Source organism: Candidozyma auris, chromosome 1 (assembly GCF_003013715.1).
Source record: "Candidozyma auris chromosome 1, complete sequence".
NCBI classification, from domain to species: domain Eukaryota; kingdom Fungi; phylum Ascomycota; class Pichiomycetes; order Serinales; family Metschnikowiaceae; genus Candidozyma; species Candidozyma auris.
Genome location: NC_072812.1, coordinates 628450 through 645593, shown reverse-complemented (window position 1 = coordinate 645593; position 17144 = coordinate 628450). Strand labels below are relative to the sequence as shown.

The window sequence follows — 17144 nt, the reverse complement described above, 5'->3', positions numbered from 1 at the left end:
AGGTTGGCTGCGAAAAAAATAAGGAACTACAATCTTACGATGGATGACTTTCATGAATTCTATAAAAGGCTCTGATTAGCTGAGTCAATGGGTGCCTGAATTTTATGAATCGTTGAGATGCAAGTGTTTGCTTCAGCTCCAATTTCACCACCTTCTTTTACAGCGCTTTGCAAATTCTTGAGCAAGCCCTTGTGGAAAACATCCATCATAATTTTTCTTCTTGCATCGATGTCATCAGTGGACATTGATTCTGCTTCTCGTAGAGATATTTTGCCATCCTCAGAGCTCATAGAAGATGAAGTTGAGGAGGGTATTTCGTCAATGAATAGCTTGTAATGAAAATAGGATTGTGGCACCTGAGGCATCATGTAACATGGTGTTGAGGGATGTGGTAGAATGACCAGAGACCAATCGGTCGACATTGATGATGCAGGGGTCTCTAGTTCGAATAAGGCTGCTTCAAGGAACTGACTAAGAATGCGAATATGCTTTGCTCTCGACTTCTTCCCGCTTCCTAATGACCCAGTCGTATTCACAGCGAGGGACACGGATTGCTGGTCTCCTCCAAGAGGCCACGACATGAGAGAAAAATAACTTTTCATGAGCTTCACGAAGTAACCCTTGACAAGCGGCTGTGGCGAGAGATCCACAAGCGTAGCTAGTAATGAAGTCGAGGTCGCTCTAATGTCAGGCTGGATATGCGTCATGGCAGAGTTTAGGAACAACACTATTGCCCTCATGTGCAATTCCAACAAACCACTTTGCCTTAGGGCACACGCCCGTAATAGCGAAATAAGGGCCAGTCTTACTTCATGGCTTTGGTCAGTGATGAGAGGAACGGTGGAGCTGATAATTTGCTTGTAAATGGATGGATTCGAGGGGAGATGGCTTTCAATGAATCCTAGGACCTCCTTTCTAGTTTGGGCGCTATGATGTTTAGTCAATGACAAGTGGTGGCTCAAGTCCACCTCACCCTTTGTGGAAGCAGGTCTTGTGGCTTTCTTGGTGACAGACTGATTAGGAAGCGAAATAGACTTTGCAGTGAAAGATGTGTCAGTGTAATTATCCGGCTTGCGAGCTGTCTTGCCAACTTTGAGCTTGGTTTTTTGGAAATCTTTCTTCTTTTCCTGTTTCTTCCGCTTTGAACCCATGCTGTTTTCCCAAAGTATATGCGAAGTAGTAATTCTCTGATAGCGCCAGATTTTCTGTATGCGATGATGTGCGCGATGCTTGAGATATTCTGTTGACGTCAAAGCTCAGTTGCGAATTGTGGAGTGTACACCCAGTTCGTAACGAGAAAGTTCTTGATACTACTTGTATAAATGGATCTTGATAGAGTCTTGCTTCTGCTCTCCCTACGAGAAGATGACAATTCTCACGATGATGATCTCATGGACATCGATAGCGAGCCTGGTACCCATGAGCCTTTCAGTATCGACGGAGATCGAGATACCGAAAACATGGTGAAAATTTCAAGCAGAGATAGAAACGAGCAAAGGAATAAGACGGAAGAAGTATCTATGTCAAATGTTGATGAGGACAGCGTATCAGACGAGGTTCAGGAGCGACTGCTTGTCTTAAGTCTACTTAGCCCTACATCGTTAGGGGCTCAGTATGCGATGAACCAGCGAAAAGACAGTCATGATGATCATGACTTATCGTTTGATCTTGCTCAAGAGTCTGCTCTACGAGAAAACCATAAGACCACCTTCAGCTCGAGAAAAGTGTCGGACTTATATCAAAAGCCGTCGTACACTGTGGAGGAGCCAGAGCCAGAATCATCTACACCAGGCCTACATCAGGAAACAACAAATGTTTATCGCGGAACCTTTCCCGTGCCCTTTCCCATGCATGTCCATCATCATCACTACTACGGTGTAGATCGGGCAAAGACCACCAGCTATTATGCTGTACCAAGCCTGAACGAATATGGACACCTTGAACTCAGTGCAAAACCTCAAGCAATGGATGTTGATCAGCATGTGCTTAGAGCTGAGCCTCAGTTGCACCTCTCAAGGGCACCACCTCATCGCATTCGAGAATTGCCATTGCCATGGGACTCAGAGTCCTCTCCGGCGGAAAGAAACGCCTACGTGCTTTCATCATACTTGCAACTTGCCGTCAACACCATCGTGTCTGCCTATGCATTACACATCGTGTGGTCAATTGTTGCAGCCATCCGCAAGGACGTGTCCCACAAGCTTTCGCAACACGCCAACAACCTTCTCGTGGAAATCGCCTCCTGTGAGCGTAGCTACAAGGAAAACAAATGTCACCCGGACGAAATCGTGCCGGCGTTAGAAAAATGGTGTGCTTACTGGGAGCAATGTATGAAGCAAGATCCCGAAAGAGGTGGGAACGTGAGTTCCCTTGGGGCTCAGACAATTGGAATGGTTATTACCTCGCTCATTGAGCCCTTGAGTTTCAAGACGCTATCTGTGTTCGCTAGTGCTGTATTGTTGGTGTATGTGTATAACTTTGGCTTCGGATATATACGAGCCAGAACGTATTACGGGGCTTAGATGCGTTGGTTTTCTCTTTATTGCAATAGCCCTCGGCGATACCGAAGCAGTCAACACGCATAGGCGATTACGCCGAACACGTTTTGTGTCCCGCGTAAATACATTTTCCCGATCCACCACAATACCTCAAAGCCGAGGATGTTCACTACGTTTTGCGTCAACCACAACAGCTTCAACGTGGGAATTCTTTGCGTATCTATCACAGGTGCGCGAAAACGGCACAAATTCTTTAAGTCTCCTTACTGTGTGCGACAAATTTCAATTCGCATGCTCTGAAGTTATTGTTTTTGTGGATCCTCATGAATTCCCGCTCTGCAGATAACAATAATCTTTGGCTGCATCCAGAGACTCAAAGTAAGATGGGCTGGTAAATCCTAATTCCGTGTGACTAATTCACGGATCCTCAGTTTCAGAGCAGCTTGACCTAAACCGTTTAGTTTTTGAACTTCCTTTGCCGTGGTGTGACTTACTCCTTAAGCGACGCACCAGGAAAATTCGCGGGAAATTCAGCCGCTTTGAGCGGTCCTGTCGGTGAAACGTAGCCAAAATCATTTCGGAGTTTTTGTTGCCCGTCTCTGGTTGGCCATAACCATTTGAGGGAAGGCTGACTTTTCTGATTTTTTTCAATACTAAACCTTAATTCTCCACTCACTCGGTACCTTTTAAGCCGACCCTACGTTGTGTTGTCCTGCTTGAAAGCTTGGCAGAACAATTGCGACCGGCGTCAACCTTGTCAATGGGCTCGGTAAAGAATAGCCGTGTCCATCGCTTCAGATATACCTCTCGGTGATATCTTGCAGGACGCCTCAATTTCTACATGCCGCGGTTCTTTCTGTCATAAATATATAAAGCTTCTATGTCCCACTTGCGCCACAAAGCGCATAATCTCAGTTTTCTGATTCCTACAACTTAAATACTAGTGCTTTTTGTAGGTTTAAGCTTGACACCATGCCAATCTTCGGTACACTGAAACAGGACGAGGAGGCATTGAGAGCTGCCGCTCAGCAAAGTCACATTCAAGAAAGTGGCTCCCGCTACTCATTGAAAACCACATCGTCCGCATACGAAACGGCTTCAGAATTCACTAATGATGACCAACTGCAAGCAGATGTCCAAAGTCACTCCGATCGTTATTCACTGGCTGTTGTGAGGGACCACGAGGAATCTGCTGTTGACGATGAAAGGAGATCTACGCAAGGTACTGCAATTCACACTGAAGAAGAGGAGGAAAGCAAGATAAATCACTACGAAGCTTCGGATTATCCGCAAAATGGCAATGTCGATTATACAAGCATGACCGAGAATGAGCTCAACCGCATAGCTACTCAATCCGATACTCTTTCGCATTTAGAAAGACAACTCTCTAGACCACGCTCAGAGGAAAAGCTCGTCAATCCAAAAGACTTGGACTGGGATGGTCCGGATGATAAAGAAAACCCGCAGAACTGGCCCGCCTGGAAAAAATGGTTTGTCACATTCACTGTTGCTATTGACTGTCTCTGTATATCCTTGGGATCCTCGCTTTACGTTGAAGCTGTTCCTGAATTGCAGATTCGCATGGGAATCAGCCAGACACTTGGTATATCAGGTTTGACATTTTACCTTATTGGCTTGGCTATGGGCCCAGTCATTGCTGCCCCAATTTCTGAGATCATTGGTCGTCGCTGGATCTACATCATTTCGTTGCCTCTTTCGATGCTCTTCACCATGGGAGTGGGACTAGCGAAGAATATTAGAACTGTTCTTGTATTGAGATTCTTTGCTGGCTACTTTGGATCTCCACCAATGTCCATTGCTGGTGGTACCGTCTCTGATTTATGGGGCAACAATCCTGCTGACATGTCCATTGCTATGGCTCTTTTCTGTGTTGCCCCATTTTTGGGTCCAGTCATTGGCCCTATTATCGGCGGTTTCGCTGCTGAGCACAAGGGCTGGAAGTGGACTCAATGGGTTTCTTTGATGTTCTCCGGTGCCATTTTGCCGTGCATCTTATTGTGCCCTGAAACTTTCAAGCCAGCCATTTTGAAGAAGAGGGCAGAGAAGAGAGGTATCAAGTTGAATAAACCAAAGATCACATGGGAGTTTGTCAAGATGGCCTTGACTATGTTTCTCTTCAGGCCCGCTGAGATGTTGGTGGTAGAGCCTATTGTTTGCTTGACATCCGTCTACATTGCTTTCGTCTTTGCTGTGTTGTTCGGTTTCTTCGAGGCATACCCTATCATCTTCAGAGGCATCTATGAAATTGGAGTTGGCCCTTCAGGATTGCCATTCATTGGTGTAGGTGTTGGTTTGATCTTGGGTGTACTCTGCTACATCGTTTTTGATCACATCAAGTTTTTCCCTAAGAATCCTGATGGAACTAGAGGAAAGTTTGACGAGGAAGGTAAGCCAGTCTGGGATGCCCCGGAAAGCAGATTGATTGTCGCCGAAGTTGGCGCAATCTTCTTGCCAATTGCTTTGTTCTGGTTGGCGTGGACTGCGAGAAAGTCGGTTCACTGGATTGCTCCAACCTTGGCTGGTATACCATTCGGTTTCGGTTTAATTTGGGTTTTCTTCGGTATCGTTCTTTACTACTCCTTATCATTCCCACCGCAGTTTGTCGCCTCCGCATTGGCTGCTAACAACTTGTTGCGTTACCTTTTGGCCTCAGTCTTCCCGTTGTTCATCTTCCAAATGTATCAAAGATTGCACGTTGACTGGGCCACTTCCACCTTTGCTTTTATTGCATTGGCTATGGTTCCAATTCCTTTCGCATTCCACAAGTGGGGCCTGAGGATCAGACAGAGTTCCAAGTATGGCTACGCGGCATACTTCAAGATGCTTGCAGCTGAGAAAGAAGCTAGAGAACGTGAGCGCTCCACTACACAACAAGAGCCAGCCAAGGAGATTTCTACTGATAGTGATGAAAACCAAAGGGATAGTGTCGCCACGCCATTTGAGCAATCCCCAAAGAGGGATGTCGAGAAGGAGAACCGTCTCGCAGAAGTTGTTTGAGGTGCATATACAATTGACTAACTTGCATTGACTATCGTTTAAAGACAATTCCTTTTAATATTTAATCTATAATGAAAAGTTTTATGTTATGTACATTCACTATGCTGTAGGACTTACACCTAGTTCCTTAAAAGTGTCAGTCAAGATGGCCCTCAACTTGAATAGATTAATTATACGAAGCTTCTCATCCTTGAGGTGGGCATTATCACTGGCTTGACCGCAAGGTATTTGTGCAGCTGGTGCATCGAAAGCCTTCTCCAAGAAACGTATGGAAGGAATCGAGCCGCCCTCTCTGATGAATAAAGGATCAGGGTATGATGGGCCCCAGTGCTTTTTAATATTATCATATAGTATTTTGAAAACCAAGTTGTTTGGATCACCTAACCAAGGCTCGGCCTCGTGGAAAATATCGATTTTGAGTTCGTTTTCTGATTTAAGAGAGTCAAAGGTTGCTTGCATGTAAGAAGTAAAGGCCTGCTTTATTTTTCGAAGGTCTTGATTGGGAACAACTCGAATAGATACGGAAGCTTGTGCTCTCTGTGAAATGACTGTATTGTTTTTTGGCCCTGATACATCTAGCCTGTGAATTGTCAATGAAGGGTTTCTCCACTTTGCCAATAAAGTATCAAGATCGGTGTTCGTGACACCGAGTGAGAGAGAGACTTCTTTTATTCTCTCATAAAGCTTTAACTCAGTCTCATCAATTGGCAAGACATCATCGTAAAAGCCGGGTATCTTAATTCTGTTCAGGTTGGAGCAGATGAGTTGACCGAGAATTTGAATCAAGTCCATAGTGGGTTCCTTGGAAACACCGCCATCCACTCCAGAGTGTCTGTCTGGCTTGTCTGAGGTGACGCTTAGGGATGCATTGAGAACTCCTCTCAAGCCATAATTGAGACATGGTACATCGTCCCCTAACCAATAAGAATTGGACAACAAGATAAAGTCTACCGGACCGATGATGGGTTTGTGTTCGTTGATGACCTGTTGGAAGCCGATTGATCCACATTCTTCTTCGCCTTCAATTATGAAGACTACATTTATTGGAAGCTCTTCTTTCATATGAAGGTCCAGCACAGCGTAGAAGGCTGCTAAAGTTGGTCCTTTATTATCAGACACACCTCTTGCGTACAAATTTCCATCCTTAGCAACTAGCTCAAAGGGATCTGTGGACCAACATTCTTTATCAGCGGTAGCCTCTACGACATCGTAGTGGCCATACCAAAGGAGAGTCTTAGTCTCAGATTTCGTGTTTCTTTTGTCATTCTTTTCGAATTTTCCCAACACCACCGGGTTACAATTCGGTACGGGAAGTAGGTTTGCTTTAGTGGCTCCTAGCAAACGGAGAAGTTTAACCAAAAATTGTGCACATCTTCTGGAATCTTCAAGATATGTGCCAGGATGCTTTGAGATGGTCTTGTAGGATATGATTCTTCTTAATGACTGTAGCATATGCTCGTTGGAGATATCGGCTTCGCTAGAAAGCTTGAGAATGTTACCCGTGTCATTGGCCGATGTAGGTACTGAATCATCAATAACACTTAAGTTCCAGAGACAGAGGGAACCAAGTCCACCTGATAATAGATATGTTGAGCCTCTGTATCTGAATTTCTGAACAGAGAACACCAAACCCTCTTCAAGATTCCATGGGTCTTGAGTTAAGGAGTTGAGGTCCACAGCACTTCTGATGGGATGTGTTTTCGTTTTCTCATCCCCATCTGCTCCATCGCAGTGTATGTCCATTCTAAGAGGAAACTTGCAGAGTCCACCTAAGTTGGTGGCTTTATAGATATACCCATTGTGAAAGCACAACGAAAGAACTTCATCAGCTCTGGATTGGGGTGAAATAAATTTGAAAGAACGAGTAAGTTGACATGTAGTCAAATCCCATGCATTGACTGTAGAGTCGCCTAGCCCAACACATATAGTCGAGTCGATGACATGCATCGAGAGAATTGACTCGTCGTTATCGAGTTTGTTGATTAAGGAGAGCGAGATGGAGCCATCAATTGATGCTGTTACGCCCCATATTTTGATATAGCCATCACCGCCACAGCTGGCTAAGAAGCTATCGTACTGGGACTGATGTAGATCGCAAAACGCAGCAGCATTTGCTTCAGTTAAAAAATCCATACAGTAAACATAGCCGTTATGAGCGAAGCGGATCATATCAGTTATAGGAATTTCGACGAGACAAGGATTCACCTCTGAGTTCAGACTGTTCTTAAGCATTTGATGGGCAGACTGAGTCTTGTTAATGAAACCACCCGGACCTTTAGAGTCAAAGAACTTATCGTACCTGAAATGCGGAAGACGCTCAATCGACCGGGCAATTTTGATGTCCACGTCTCTGCCCAAAGGCAAGTGGCACCACATGATAGAAGCATTTTGAGAGCCGATGAATAGGGCCAGTAGCTTCTCGGACCAGTAAATGGAGAAGATATCACCAATATCCATGGAGGAGTAGACAATATGAGTACAGGGAATTGAGTATTCTGTTGCATCAATGTCATCAAAGGGAAACAAGTCCCACACTTTTACTAATGAGTCCGACCCAGCACTGAATAGAAACCGCTCATCTTCGCTGATTGTCAAACAAAGCACTGAAGTGGCAAAATGATTTTTACCGCAATTGATCACATGCTTCAAGTTATAGCTCTTCAAGTCAAACACCATGATATTAGAGTCTTGCGTTCCACAAAAGATCAACTCTTTCTTTGGAGCAGGAGTCACGCTGAGGATGGAATGAGTGTGTGTCCATTTGTGGACCAAAGGTAACACTTCTTCAAGGGAAACACCATCCTCACTTTCTTTGGAAGAATCTGGATAAGCAAAGCTGCAGTTTCGTGGGTTTGAGCAAGTTTCGATGTGTTCCTGGCGACCTGGACGAGGCAGCTGGTGTCTAACCGGAGTGGGTATCAGGGACGTAGAACTAGCAGTGGCATTTATGGGCAAAGTTGTTCGCATGGGAATCAGCACATATTCACCCTCATGGATGTTCCCGTTGTTGAAAGCGCCCATGGGATTTGCAATAAGTGGAGAGCTTGTAAGAAGTGTGGGTGAATGCTGCAGAGAAGTCTCGGTGCAGCCACATTTGGGAAGGTGCGATCGTTAGTGACTCACGTGTAGATGACCGATGGACACGTTAACAAGGGACATGTTTTTTTAGTCACAAAGTTGATGCATATTGAGTATGATATAAATCTGATTGTTACATTTTGTAGATCATTCCTCTTGATTTCTTTCTTTTGAACAGCCTTCGAGTTCTCGCAATTCTTTTGCGATTAGACTTTTCGCACCCATTCTTCAACGCAGTTCAGAAATCTCCTGGCAGAGCATAGTTTCATTCATTTCTCGATCATTGACCGATAATTCATATTTTGTCAAAGACTCTTTCTTGTCCAGTGGTAACCCAGCAATTAGTGAACAGCCTGGTGCGAATATATGCGTTTGGCAACTTATCAATCAAAAGCGGACTGATATGCCACAATTTTGCGGTGAGCTTATCAGAGACCCCCAAATGAGGTGTCATTGGCGTTACAGCCCAGGTTATATACATTGCCACTAAGTCCACTTCTTTTTAAAGAAGTCCCAAATGCTCTTTTTCTGATTTATATTGTTTGTAGCCAATGTTTTCGTACGCTTGTTATGAATTGGGTCTTCAAGGCTATTCTCGAAACCTGGAACCCAATTTGGTTGTCGAATAGTCCGTATCGATCCTCGCAATAATAATGATCTCACAAGATCATTGCGGCAATCGAGGTTTTTGAATAGACTAGAGAAGCACTGAGCTGTATGTGCATATTTGAACAGTACTACAAGTAAAGGATAGTGTATCAGCAAGGCACTTGCAGGTGCTATTCAGGTAGCTTTCGAAATATTTACACGGGGAAAGCAGAATGTACAAGATGAATAGATAGATTTTCATTCTCTTGCATGAAATCAAATGTCCAAAGTGAAAGCTCAAGCACATAGTACCAGTGCATCACATACTGTTAAGTATGCTGATCTTCATCTGCATATCAGGATGGTGACAGCAAAAGTGACGCGAGGGTTGTGCAATTTACAAACTGACGACTCTCAATTAATTTGAATTCACAGTAAATGCGATTTTTATCCCCCATAATTGACTGAGTTCCCTTGCTGGGATTCTGTATTTTGCAACCAAATGAAAGGGTTGTCTGCCGGGCGCCTAATCAGAGCGAGCAGGCTTCTATGGCGTAGTCTAGTGCAGGTAGTCGCGGCAAAACTACCATGTTAGATCGCCCGTGTCCGATCCACCGTAGTCGGCTGCGATGCCGGTTTCTTTTTCGCTAATTTTTCTCTGCTTCCCCAGCACTCATCGCTATTTACAGGGCCCACGTGGGGTGCGCTGCGCTTCTAATTAATCGTTCCTTTATCAGATCCAGAGCCCGGGAAATGCACCACAAAGCAGCCAAGCAAAAGCCATTTTTTCTTCGGGTAACTGGTCACACGAGCTGTTTCCTGTTTGTGACAAGAAATTCCCCGGCCTACATTTTTTCATCATTTTTCTTGTGCCTTTTTCCTTTTTTTTTTCTTCTGTGCATCGGTCGATCGTGTGACAGCTTCCCCGTTCAAGGTACCAAGACTTCCAAGACTTTTCCAAGACATCACTAAGCCGGCTTTTTTCTGTCAAAGGGCTAGTGCTAAGAAATTTTACAAGCATTTTGAATGAAATTCTCGCATTCGCTTAAGTTTAATGCTGTACCTGAGTGGCAGGACCATTACTTGAACTACTCTGGTTTAAAGAAAGTCATCTACAATGCTCAGCAGGAGCAGTTGGAAAACGGTCAACCTCAGGATGGATCCGTGGTCATGAACCATGCCACCATTTCTGAGTTGATCAGAATTGCCCGGAGAAACCAGGCCATCGCCGACAGAAGAGAGGCGTTGGCACAAGCCAAGGAGAAGGATGGCTCGCTGGAAAGATACACGGCAACCAAAATCATCAACAAGTTCAAGCAGAGGAAGGGCACTCTGGCTAAAGCATCTAGCCCAGAAGCTTCTCAAGAAGACTTGGAAAAGGGCGTCGTGGCCACTGAAAATGCAGAGAAAGACGACATCAATGAGATCCAGGTGACATACTCTTTTGACAATGACGAGTCGACATATCGTGGATCTCTTGACATGGATGCCTGGACAGCTGCTGCGGGATCCATATCTGCAGAGTCTTCGGACCCCCTTCCTGTGTTTGCTAAGCATTTAGTAGATGAGGTCACAAAAATTGACAGATTCTTCAAGCCAAAAGAAGTTGAAGTGTACAAGCAATATGATAACCTCATAAAAGATTTGGAAGCAAACAGACAGCATATTGACGCTTACCTTTTTACTGAAGCCTACGGCAAGGAAAACTACGACGAAAATGAGCATCGCAATTTGCATATTAAGTCCACTTTGGAAAGAACATTAAGTAATGCATCAGTTTTCGATACCGTCAATCATTTGGACTACGAGGATCTTGAGAAGGCTGACTTTTTGGAAGAAGATGAGGATGATGACGAGGAAGATGAAGACGAGCATGACCACCGCTCGAGCTCAGCGTTGCTCGGAAGAGACGATTTTGACATTAAGCAGCAGAAGCAAATCACTCTAAAGCAGCGGTCCACACATTTATTCATCACCTTGAGTGAGTTGAAGTCATTCATTGAGTTGAATAGAATTGGATTCACCAAGATCTGCAAGAAGTTCGACAAGACATGCAACTACTCCATCAAAGAAGACTTCGTCAATAACTTTTTGCCGAACAACTCCAGAACATTTTTTCCAGAGACCTCGGAAATTCTTGATCACAAAATTGACCATATTGTTAAAGTGTACGCTTTCCTTTCTGGCAAGGCTGTCAACAATGCAAAATCTGAAGACTTGGAGCCCATCAATGATGAGCTTAGGACGTATTTAAGAGACCATATTGTGTGGGAAAGAAATACCGTCTGGAAGGATTTACTTTCTATCGAGAAAAGACAATACAACTTGAATCTCGATGAGAGTGCTGCGAGAAACAACAAGATGGGCGATGAGGCTCACTTAACTTCGTTGCTTTTAATGCGCTGGAAGAAGGTACAGTTGCCTTTCGGTTGGAGAATTTTTAAGCGTGACTATGTCAAGCTTCCCCAGTTTTTGTTCACCACACAAATCATTAAGCTCGCAGTGATCATTCCAGTCTTCATCGTTCTTTTGACGGTCAAGACCATGAACGATAAGGAAGAAGCTCGTTGCTTGGCTGTTCTTGCTGCATGTGCCATGTTGTGGGCATCTGAAGCTTTACCTTTGTGGGTTACATCATTGTTAGTGCCTTTGCTCGTCGTTACATGCAAGGTTTTGAAGAATGAGGATGGCGAAGCTATGGAAGCTGCAGCCGCTTCCAAGGCAATTTTGTCGGCAATGTGGTCATCGACACTCATGATTTTGCTCGGTGGATTCACTTTAGCTGCGGCCCTTTCCAAGTACAATATTGCCAAGGTTGTCTCCTCGTTCATGTTGGCATTTGCAGGGACTAAACCAAGAAATATTCTTCTTGCAATCATGAGTGTTTCTTTGTTTTTGTCTATGTGGATTTCGAATGTGGCTGCTCCTGTGTTAGCTTATTCTTTGATTCAGCCGGTCTTGAGAACCTTACCAACAACTTCCCCACTTTCACAAGCATTAGTATTGGGAATTGCCTTGGCTTCTAATCTTGGTGGTATGGCATCTCCAATTGCATCACCACAAAATGTCATTGCTATCGAGTACATGAACCCTAACCCTGGTTGGGGTAAGTGGTTTGCGATCGCCCTTCCTGTCGCCATATTGTCCATGGTTGGTATCTGGATGGAGTTGATTATGACGTTCAGAATTTCTCAGACTAAAGTAAAAGCATACAAGCCTATCAAGGAGAAGTTTACAGCCAAACAGTGGTACATTAGTATCGTCTGTGTCGCAACTATCTTACTTTGGTGCGTTTTGAGTGAGATTGAGGACACATTTGGCTCGTCCGGTATTATTGCAGTCATTCCTATCGTTTTGTTCTTCGGGACCGGTCTCTTGAAAGTCGATGATGTTAACAATTTTCCATGGACTATTATTTTGTTGGCCATGGGTGGCCTTGCATTGGGATCCGCAGTCACAAGCTCGGGTCTATTAGCAACTGTTGCTAAGGCATTGCAAAGAAAAGTAGCCGATTTCGATGCCTTCGTTGTTTTAGCAATCTTTGGTATCTTGATTCTTGTTGTAGCAACATTTGTCTCACACACCGTTGCTACTATTATTATCGCTCCTTTGGTTAAAGAAGTTGGGGACTCCATGTCAACCCCTCACCCATTATTGTTGATAATGGGTACAGCTTTGATGGCATCTGCTGCTATGGGTTTACCAACATCTGGGTTCCCTAACGTTACCGCCATCAGTATGACAGATGAAGTTGGACAAAGGTACATCTCTGTAAACACTTTCATTACAAGGGGTGTCCCTGCGTCGCTTATAGCATACGTGATCACCATCTCTGTGGGTTACGGCATCATGACATGCTTGAGCTTTTAGACTGCGTTTCAATAGCATCGGAGAACTCAAAAGAGCAAGGGTTAAAGCTCGGGATTTATCGCATTTTTTAGTGTTTTTACGAATTATAATATTGAGCATAATTACAGTCGTACGATAAACGCCAAACGCTCATCGGTGGTATAAAAGTCGTTGAAGAATTGAAAGATGACTTGCGTGAATTAACTCCTGACCTCTCTATTGAGCCAGGAAAGAATCACGGCCCATACAAACTGCGCCTGACATTTTCAAGTGTTCCTTGGTCTTCTAGCTGTTTGAACAACTTTGCCACTCCTGGTGAGTACCTCTCACTAGTCAAGAGATCTTCTAATCCGTGAGCAAGAACATGTGTTTTTTTGCCTTTTTGGAAAAAATCGTTGATGGGAATCATGTCGAGCACTCCGTAGTCGTATAGGTTACTCAAGAGTCTACCAACCATGTTCATTATTGGTCTTTCAACTGCAGTAAGAACGATGGGGGTAACAATTCCGCTTCTCTTCACAGCACGAAGAATGGATCCAAGAGAATCGGTGACAAATCCTCCATTCACTGCAGAACCGATAATGTTGTTCACAAACGCATTCAAAGATCCCAGGTAGTCATCTGCACGCTTTTGATAGGTTGTTTGGTTATCCTGTAGTTCTGGTGCCTTGCTTTTGAAGTTCCTTACAGTGTTAAAGATCATTTCGAAAGTCAAGTCCTGACCAGCACCAAGATTGTTAAGAATTTTTCCGATATACGGGCGCTGAGTAAGAAGATCGCCGACATTTGTTGTCAAATTTTCTCTGTTTGCATCATTGACAACCAAATCGTCACCAATACTTTGAATGAGACCGGATGCCATCACCTCGTTCAAAATCTCGGTTGTATTCAACTTCAAGCTTATGTTCATCCCACCCGCATTACCTGATGCCATGTTGGACAAAAGCAGGTAGATGTATCTCGACAAGTTGTCTATCTGTTGCTTTGACCCAGCTATTTCGTACAAAACTTTCTCGATAACTTGTGAGTTCTTCACCTCAGTGAGAACTCCTGTCAAGGTATCCTCCAAAGCGTCACGCTTTTGAAGGGGACTGTCATTATCAATCAGCTTGAGAAAATCCATGGTGTATTCGTACAACTGGTGAAATGGCTCACTCATCGCCTCCAACTCGTAAGAACTTGTATCTCTTGTCACCACCTGAGTCTCATCATCAAGCACAGCTAGAGGTTGGAGGGCTTGCACCGCCTGTGATGCCAACAAGGGCAAGGTCGTAAGGAAGGGGTATAACCTCATGCTGTCAAACTTTTCTGTGGATGGCCGCCTCTTTTATTCAAGTCGGAGTTAAATCAGCGGAAATAACAAGGCTGAAGCTGGCAAAAGAACGAACAGGACGATGAAGCCAAAGGGACCTTCAAAAGAATTAAGTTGCAAAGAAAAGTTTTAAAGTATGATGAGCAAAAAGAAGGTATATATCTTATCAATAGAAGAATCCAGTGAAACTAGCTGTTTTTACCGCATTTGGCGATGTGCCCTCTCTGTGAATCGGGGAGGAGATGTTTACATTGTGCGCACGGCGAGACAGGATTGGGCTCACAATTCTTCTATGTGGCTCACCTTCCTCGTACTTCTGGTGCTCGCTAAAAGGCGTCGAGCGCTAGTAATGCGGTATTAGTTCCTAACAAACACTCAGTGGCTTGAAATACAAGTAAACGATACTTATTTTATCAAGAGCCTTCATCTTTTTCCGTGAATCTATCTGTTTTTGCCTGGTCTCATGTCTCACGATGGCTGGGAGGGTGTTACCTGGGTGAATATGACATGCATCTCATGAAAAGTTACATTTCCACAATAGGCATGTCATGATTCTTGTACCTGCACACAATTTCGAATCTCACTTCCTTTTTGGGAAAGGATTTTTATTCCTACAGTTCCTCATTAACGGAAACAGTAATTTTGCACCCATAGCACAACACTACCTCAGCATCTTGACTGTAATGAGATATTGGAATTTCCCTAAGCGGGGGGTGTCTCTTAGCAGTTTGTTTGCTTCGCCCTCCTCTTTATATACCTTAAGGGCGCTCTTCAAATTCTAAGCCAGAAGAACATCAACGCTTCTTCGTCTTAGCATTCCTACTGGTTATTAAAATAATGAAGTTTGCGTTCGTCTCGACCATCCTTTGCATTTTCACATCAGTGACGCTAGCCTCGCCGGCTGCAACTCCAGTCGGAGACGAGTTCAACTTAGCCTTCATCGAAGACACCCTTGAAGAGAGATTGGACTCGTATGATCTTGACGACTTGAACTTTTTCATCGAGAAGAGAGACACAAATGGCCTCGAGCGTACCATTGAGTCACTCTTGAATGTGGTCAATGACTCGGGTGTGATCTGGGCCATTTTGGATCAAGTTGCTTACTACCCTAAACGAATTGAGTTTATCGCCAATGCAACAGCTAAGCTTGTTGGTGGTGTGGACCTTTCAAAAGTGGGAGACTTGGCCAGTGGCTTAAACTTGGATTTGTCTGATCTCAATGTTTCTGCTATTGTCAGTGCAGTTGCCGACTCTGGAGTTGTCCTGAGCTTGTTGGACGGCATCTTGTTGGATGAAGATTACAGACCTGTTCTCGTTAGGCTCATTTCGAGGGTTTTGAAGAGTCAGAAAAACACCTTTTTGTGGCTTGTTCAGGATGTCTTCAAGAGCAACAAGAACCAGAAGAGGGCTGAATCCAGCGGGTTGGAAACTTTCATTGGTAACATCATCTCCACTGCCTTGTCTTCCACACTTGTAGCTGATGTTGCTAAAGATGTTCTTACTGCTTTGAATGAGACTCAATTCCTAACTTACACTGTTAAGCACTTCCTTGCCGATGAGGGTTACCAGAACATGACTGCTCAACTTGTGATTGACGTGATGAACACTGGTGCCCTTCGCCTCAATGGTAGCGCTTTGAACGTTACCGCTATTGCTCAGAAGGCTTTGAGTCAACCTCAAGTGATCAGTGGTGCTGTCGGGTACTTACTTTCAGGTCAACTTCAGCTTGGTGGTTTGACCGATGGTTTGGGCAAATATTTCGATGCCGTCAAAGACATCTTGAAAGACGTCGAAGAGTCTGGAACTTTTGCTGAATTGAACGAATACGTTTTCTCTGAGTCGCACACTGTGTCCACCCCCGTTCTCTTCACTGGTAACGTTGTTGTGCCCAAAACCGCAACTTTCAGTCTCGGTGGCCTTGGTGGTCTTGGCGGATTCGTCAACGCTTCCAAAACTTCCTCGAAATCTTCGAAGACATCTAGCTCTTCTAAGGAAACTGAGTCGGCATCCATTACTTTAAGTTCAAACAACAGTGACTTTTCTTACGCTACCGATGATAACCTTAATGAGCTGCAGTCTGCAGCTGAAGTGGCATCCATTCTTTCGGCATTATCTGCTTCTCCTGCAAGTGAAACCGGTGAACCTTCTTCTAAGGCTTCCTCTAAGGCTTCTTCAGTTACTTCTAAAGCTTCCTCTGCTATCTCGAGCGTTTCAGAAGCAGCAAACTCAGGAGTTGACAGTTTGAGCTTGTTCTTGCAGACATATGGCTCAGATAATGACAATGCCGAAACAACCACTAGTACGACTTCCAGGTCAAGCTCAAGCTCGAGAAGCTACAGATCTATGGTTACCGTCACTATTGATGAAAGCACCCAGACCACTACTGGGGGTAATGGAGGAGGTCTTGGGGGCCTCTTGGGTCTCTTCGGTTCCTCTACTAGCGCTGCAAGCAACAATCAGCGTAGGGAGGTGTCACAAGGCTCTGGTGCCTCTATTAGAACTGTTCCAATGTTCATGGTTTACTTGCAGTTGGTCATTTTTGGCGGTGTGCTTATGCTTTAGGTTTTGTAGAGCGAGACCATTTCATAAGCATTCGAATTCTTTCGTTACCCTTACTAATTTCGGTTTGTTATTTTAATTATACCTTTTATTTACGTCCCATGGTTTAAAGTCACTAGATAGATAGTTCCTATCAACACAACCCTATGTCCAGCCTGTAAGCGGTAAGCTTCCCTAATGAAGAAAATTATGTAGTGTGCTGTGCATCTGCAATTACAGAGTCTTATCAGCCCGCGCATTTC

General features: G+C 44.3%; 7 protein-coding genes across 7 annotated transcripts; 4 read left to right on the top strand and 3 right to left on the bottom strand. All coding sequences in view use genetic code 12, as the record gives it.

Moving 5' to 3' along the window:
• Positions 1-59: 59 nt before the first annotated feature.
• Positions 60-1151, bottom strand: CJI96_0000294 (uncharacterized protein; the record flags this gene model as incomplete). The annotated part of the gene is made up of 1 exon (XM_029034519.2): positions 60-1151. One exon carries the CDS (start codon positions 1149-1151, stop codon positions 60-62), a length of 1092 nt encoding a protein of 363 aa, XP_028889761.2.
• Positions 1152-1322: 171 nt separating this feature from the next.
• Positions 1323-2522, top strand: CJI96_0000293 (uncharacterized protein; the record flags this gene model as incomplete). Its single annotated transcript, XM_029034518.2, has 1 exon — positions 1323-2522. The coding sequence occupies one exon, from the start codon at positions 1323-1325 to the stop codon at positions 2520-2522; it is 1200 nt and encodes a 399-aa protein (XP_028889760.2).
• Positions 2523-3470: 948 nt separating this feature from the next.
• On the top strand, positions 3471-5516 carry TPO4 (Tpo4p; the record flags this gene model as incomplete). Its single annotated transcript, XM_029034517.2, has 1 exon — positions 3471-5516. The coding sequence occupies one exon, from the start codon at positions 3471-3473 to the stop codon at positions 5514-5516; it is 2046 nt and encodes a 681-aa protein (XP_028889759.2).
• Positions 5517-5615: 99 nt separating this feature from the next.
• Positions 5616-8537, bottom strand: CJI96_0000291 (glutamine amidotransferase subunit DUG2; the record flags this gene model as incomplete). The annotated part of the gene is made up of 1 exon (XM_029034516.2): positions 5616-8537. The coding sequence occupies one exon, from the start codon at positions 8535-8537 to the stop codon at positions 5616-5618; it is 2922 nt and encodes a 973-aa protein (XP_028889758.2).
• Positions 8538-10208: 1671 nt separating this feature from the next.
• Positions 10209-13052, top strand: PHO87 (SPX domain-containing inorganic phosphate transporter; the record flags this gene model as incomplete). Its single annotated transcript, XM_029034515.2, has 1 exon — positions 10209-13052. One exon carries the CDS (start codon positions 10209-10211, stop codon positions 13050-13052), a length of 2844 nt encoding a protein of 947 aa, XP_028889757.2.
• Positions 13053-13266: 214 nt separating this feature from the next.
• CJI96_0000289 (uncharacterized protein) lies at positions 13267-14325 on the bottom strand (the record flags this gene model as incomplete). Its single annotated transcript, XM_029034514.2, has 1 exon — positions 13267-14325. One exon carries the CDS (start codon positions 14323-14325, stop codon positions 13267-13269), a length of 1059 nt encoding a protein of 352 aa, XP_028889756.2.
• Positions 14326-15180: 855 nt separating this feature from the next.
• Positions 15181-16905, top strand: PGA45 (Pga45p; the record flags this gene model as incomplete). The annotated part of the gene is made up of 1 exon (XM_029034513.2): positions 15181-16905. One exon carries the CDS (start codon positions 15181-15183, stop codon positions 16903-16905), a length of 1725 nt encoding a protein of 574 aa, XP_028889755.2.
• Positions 16906-17144: the final 239 nt, after the last annotated feature.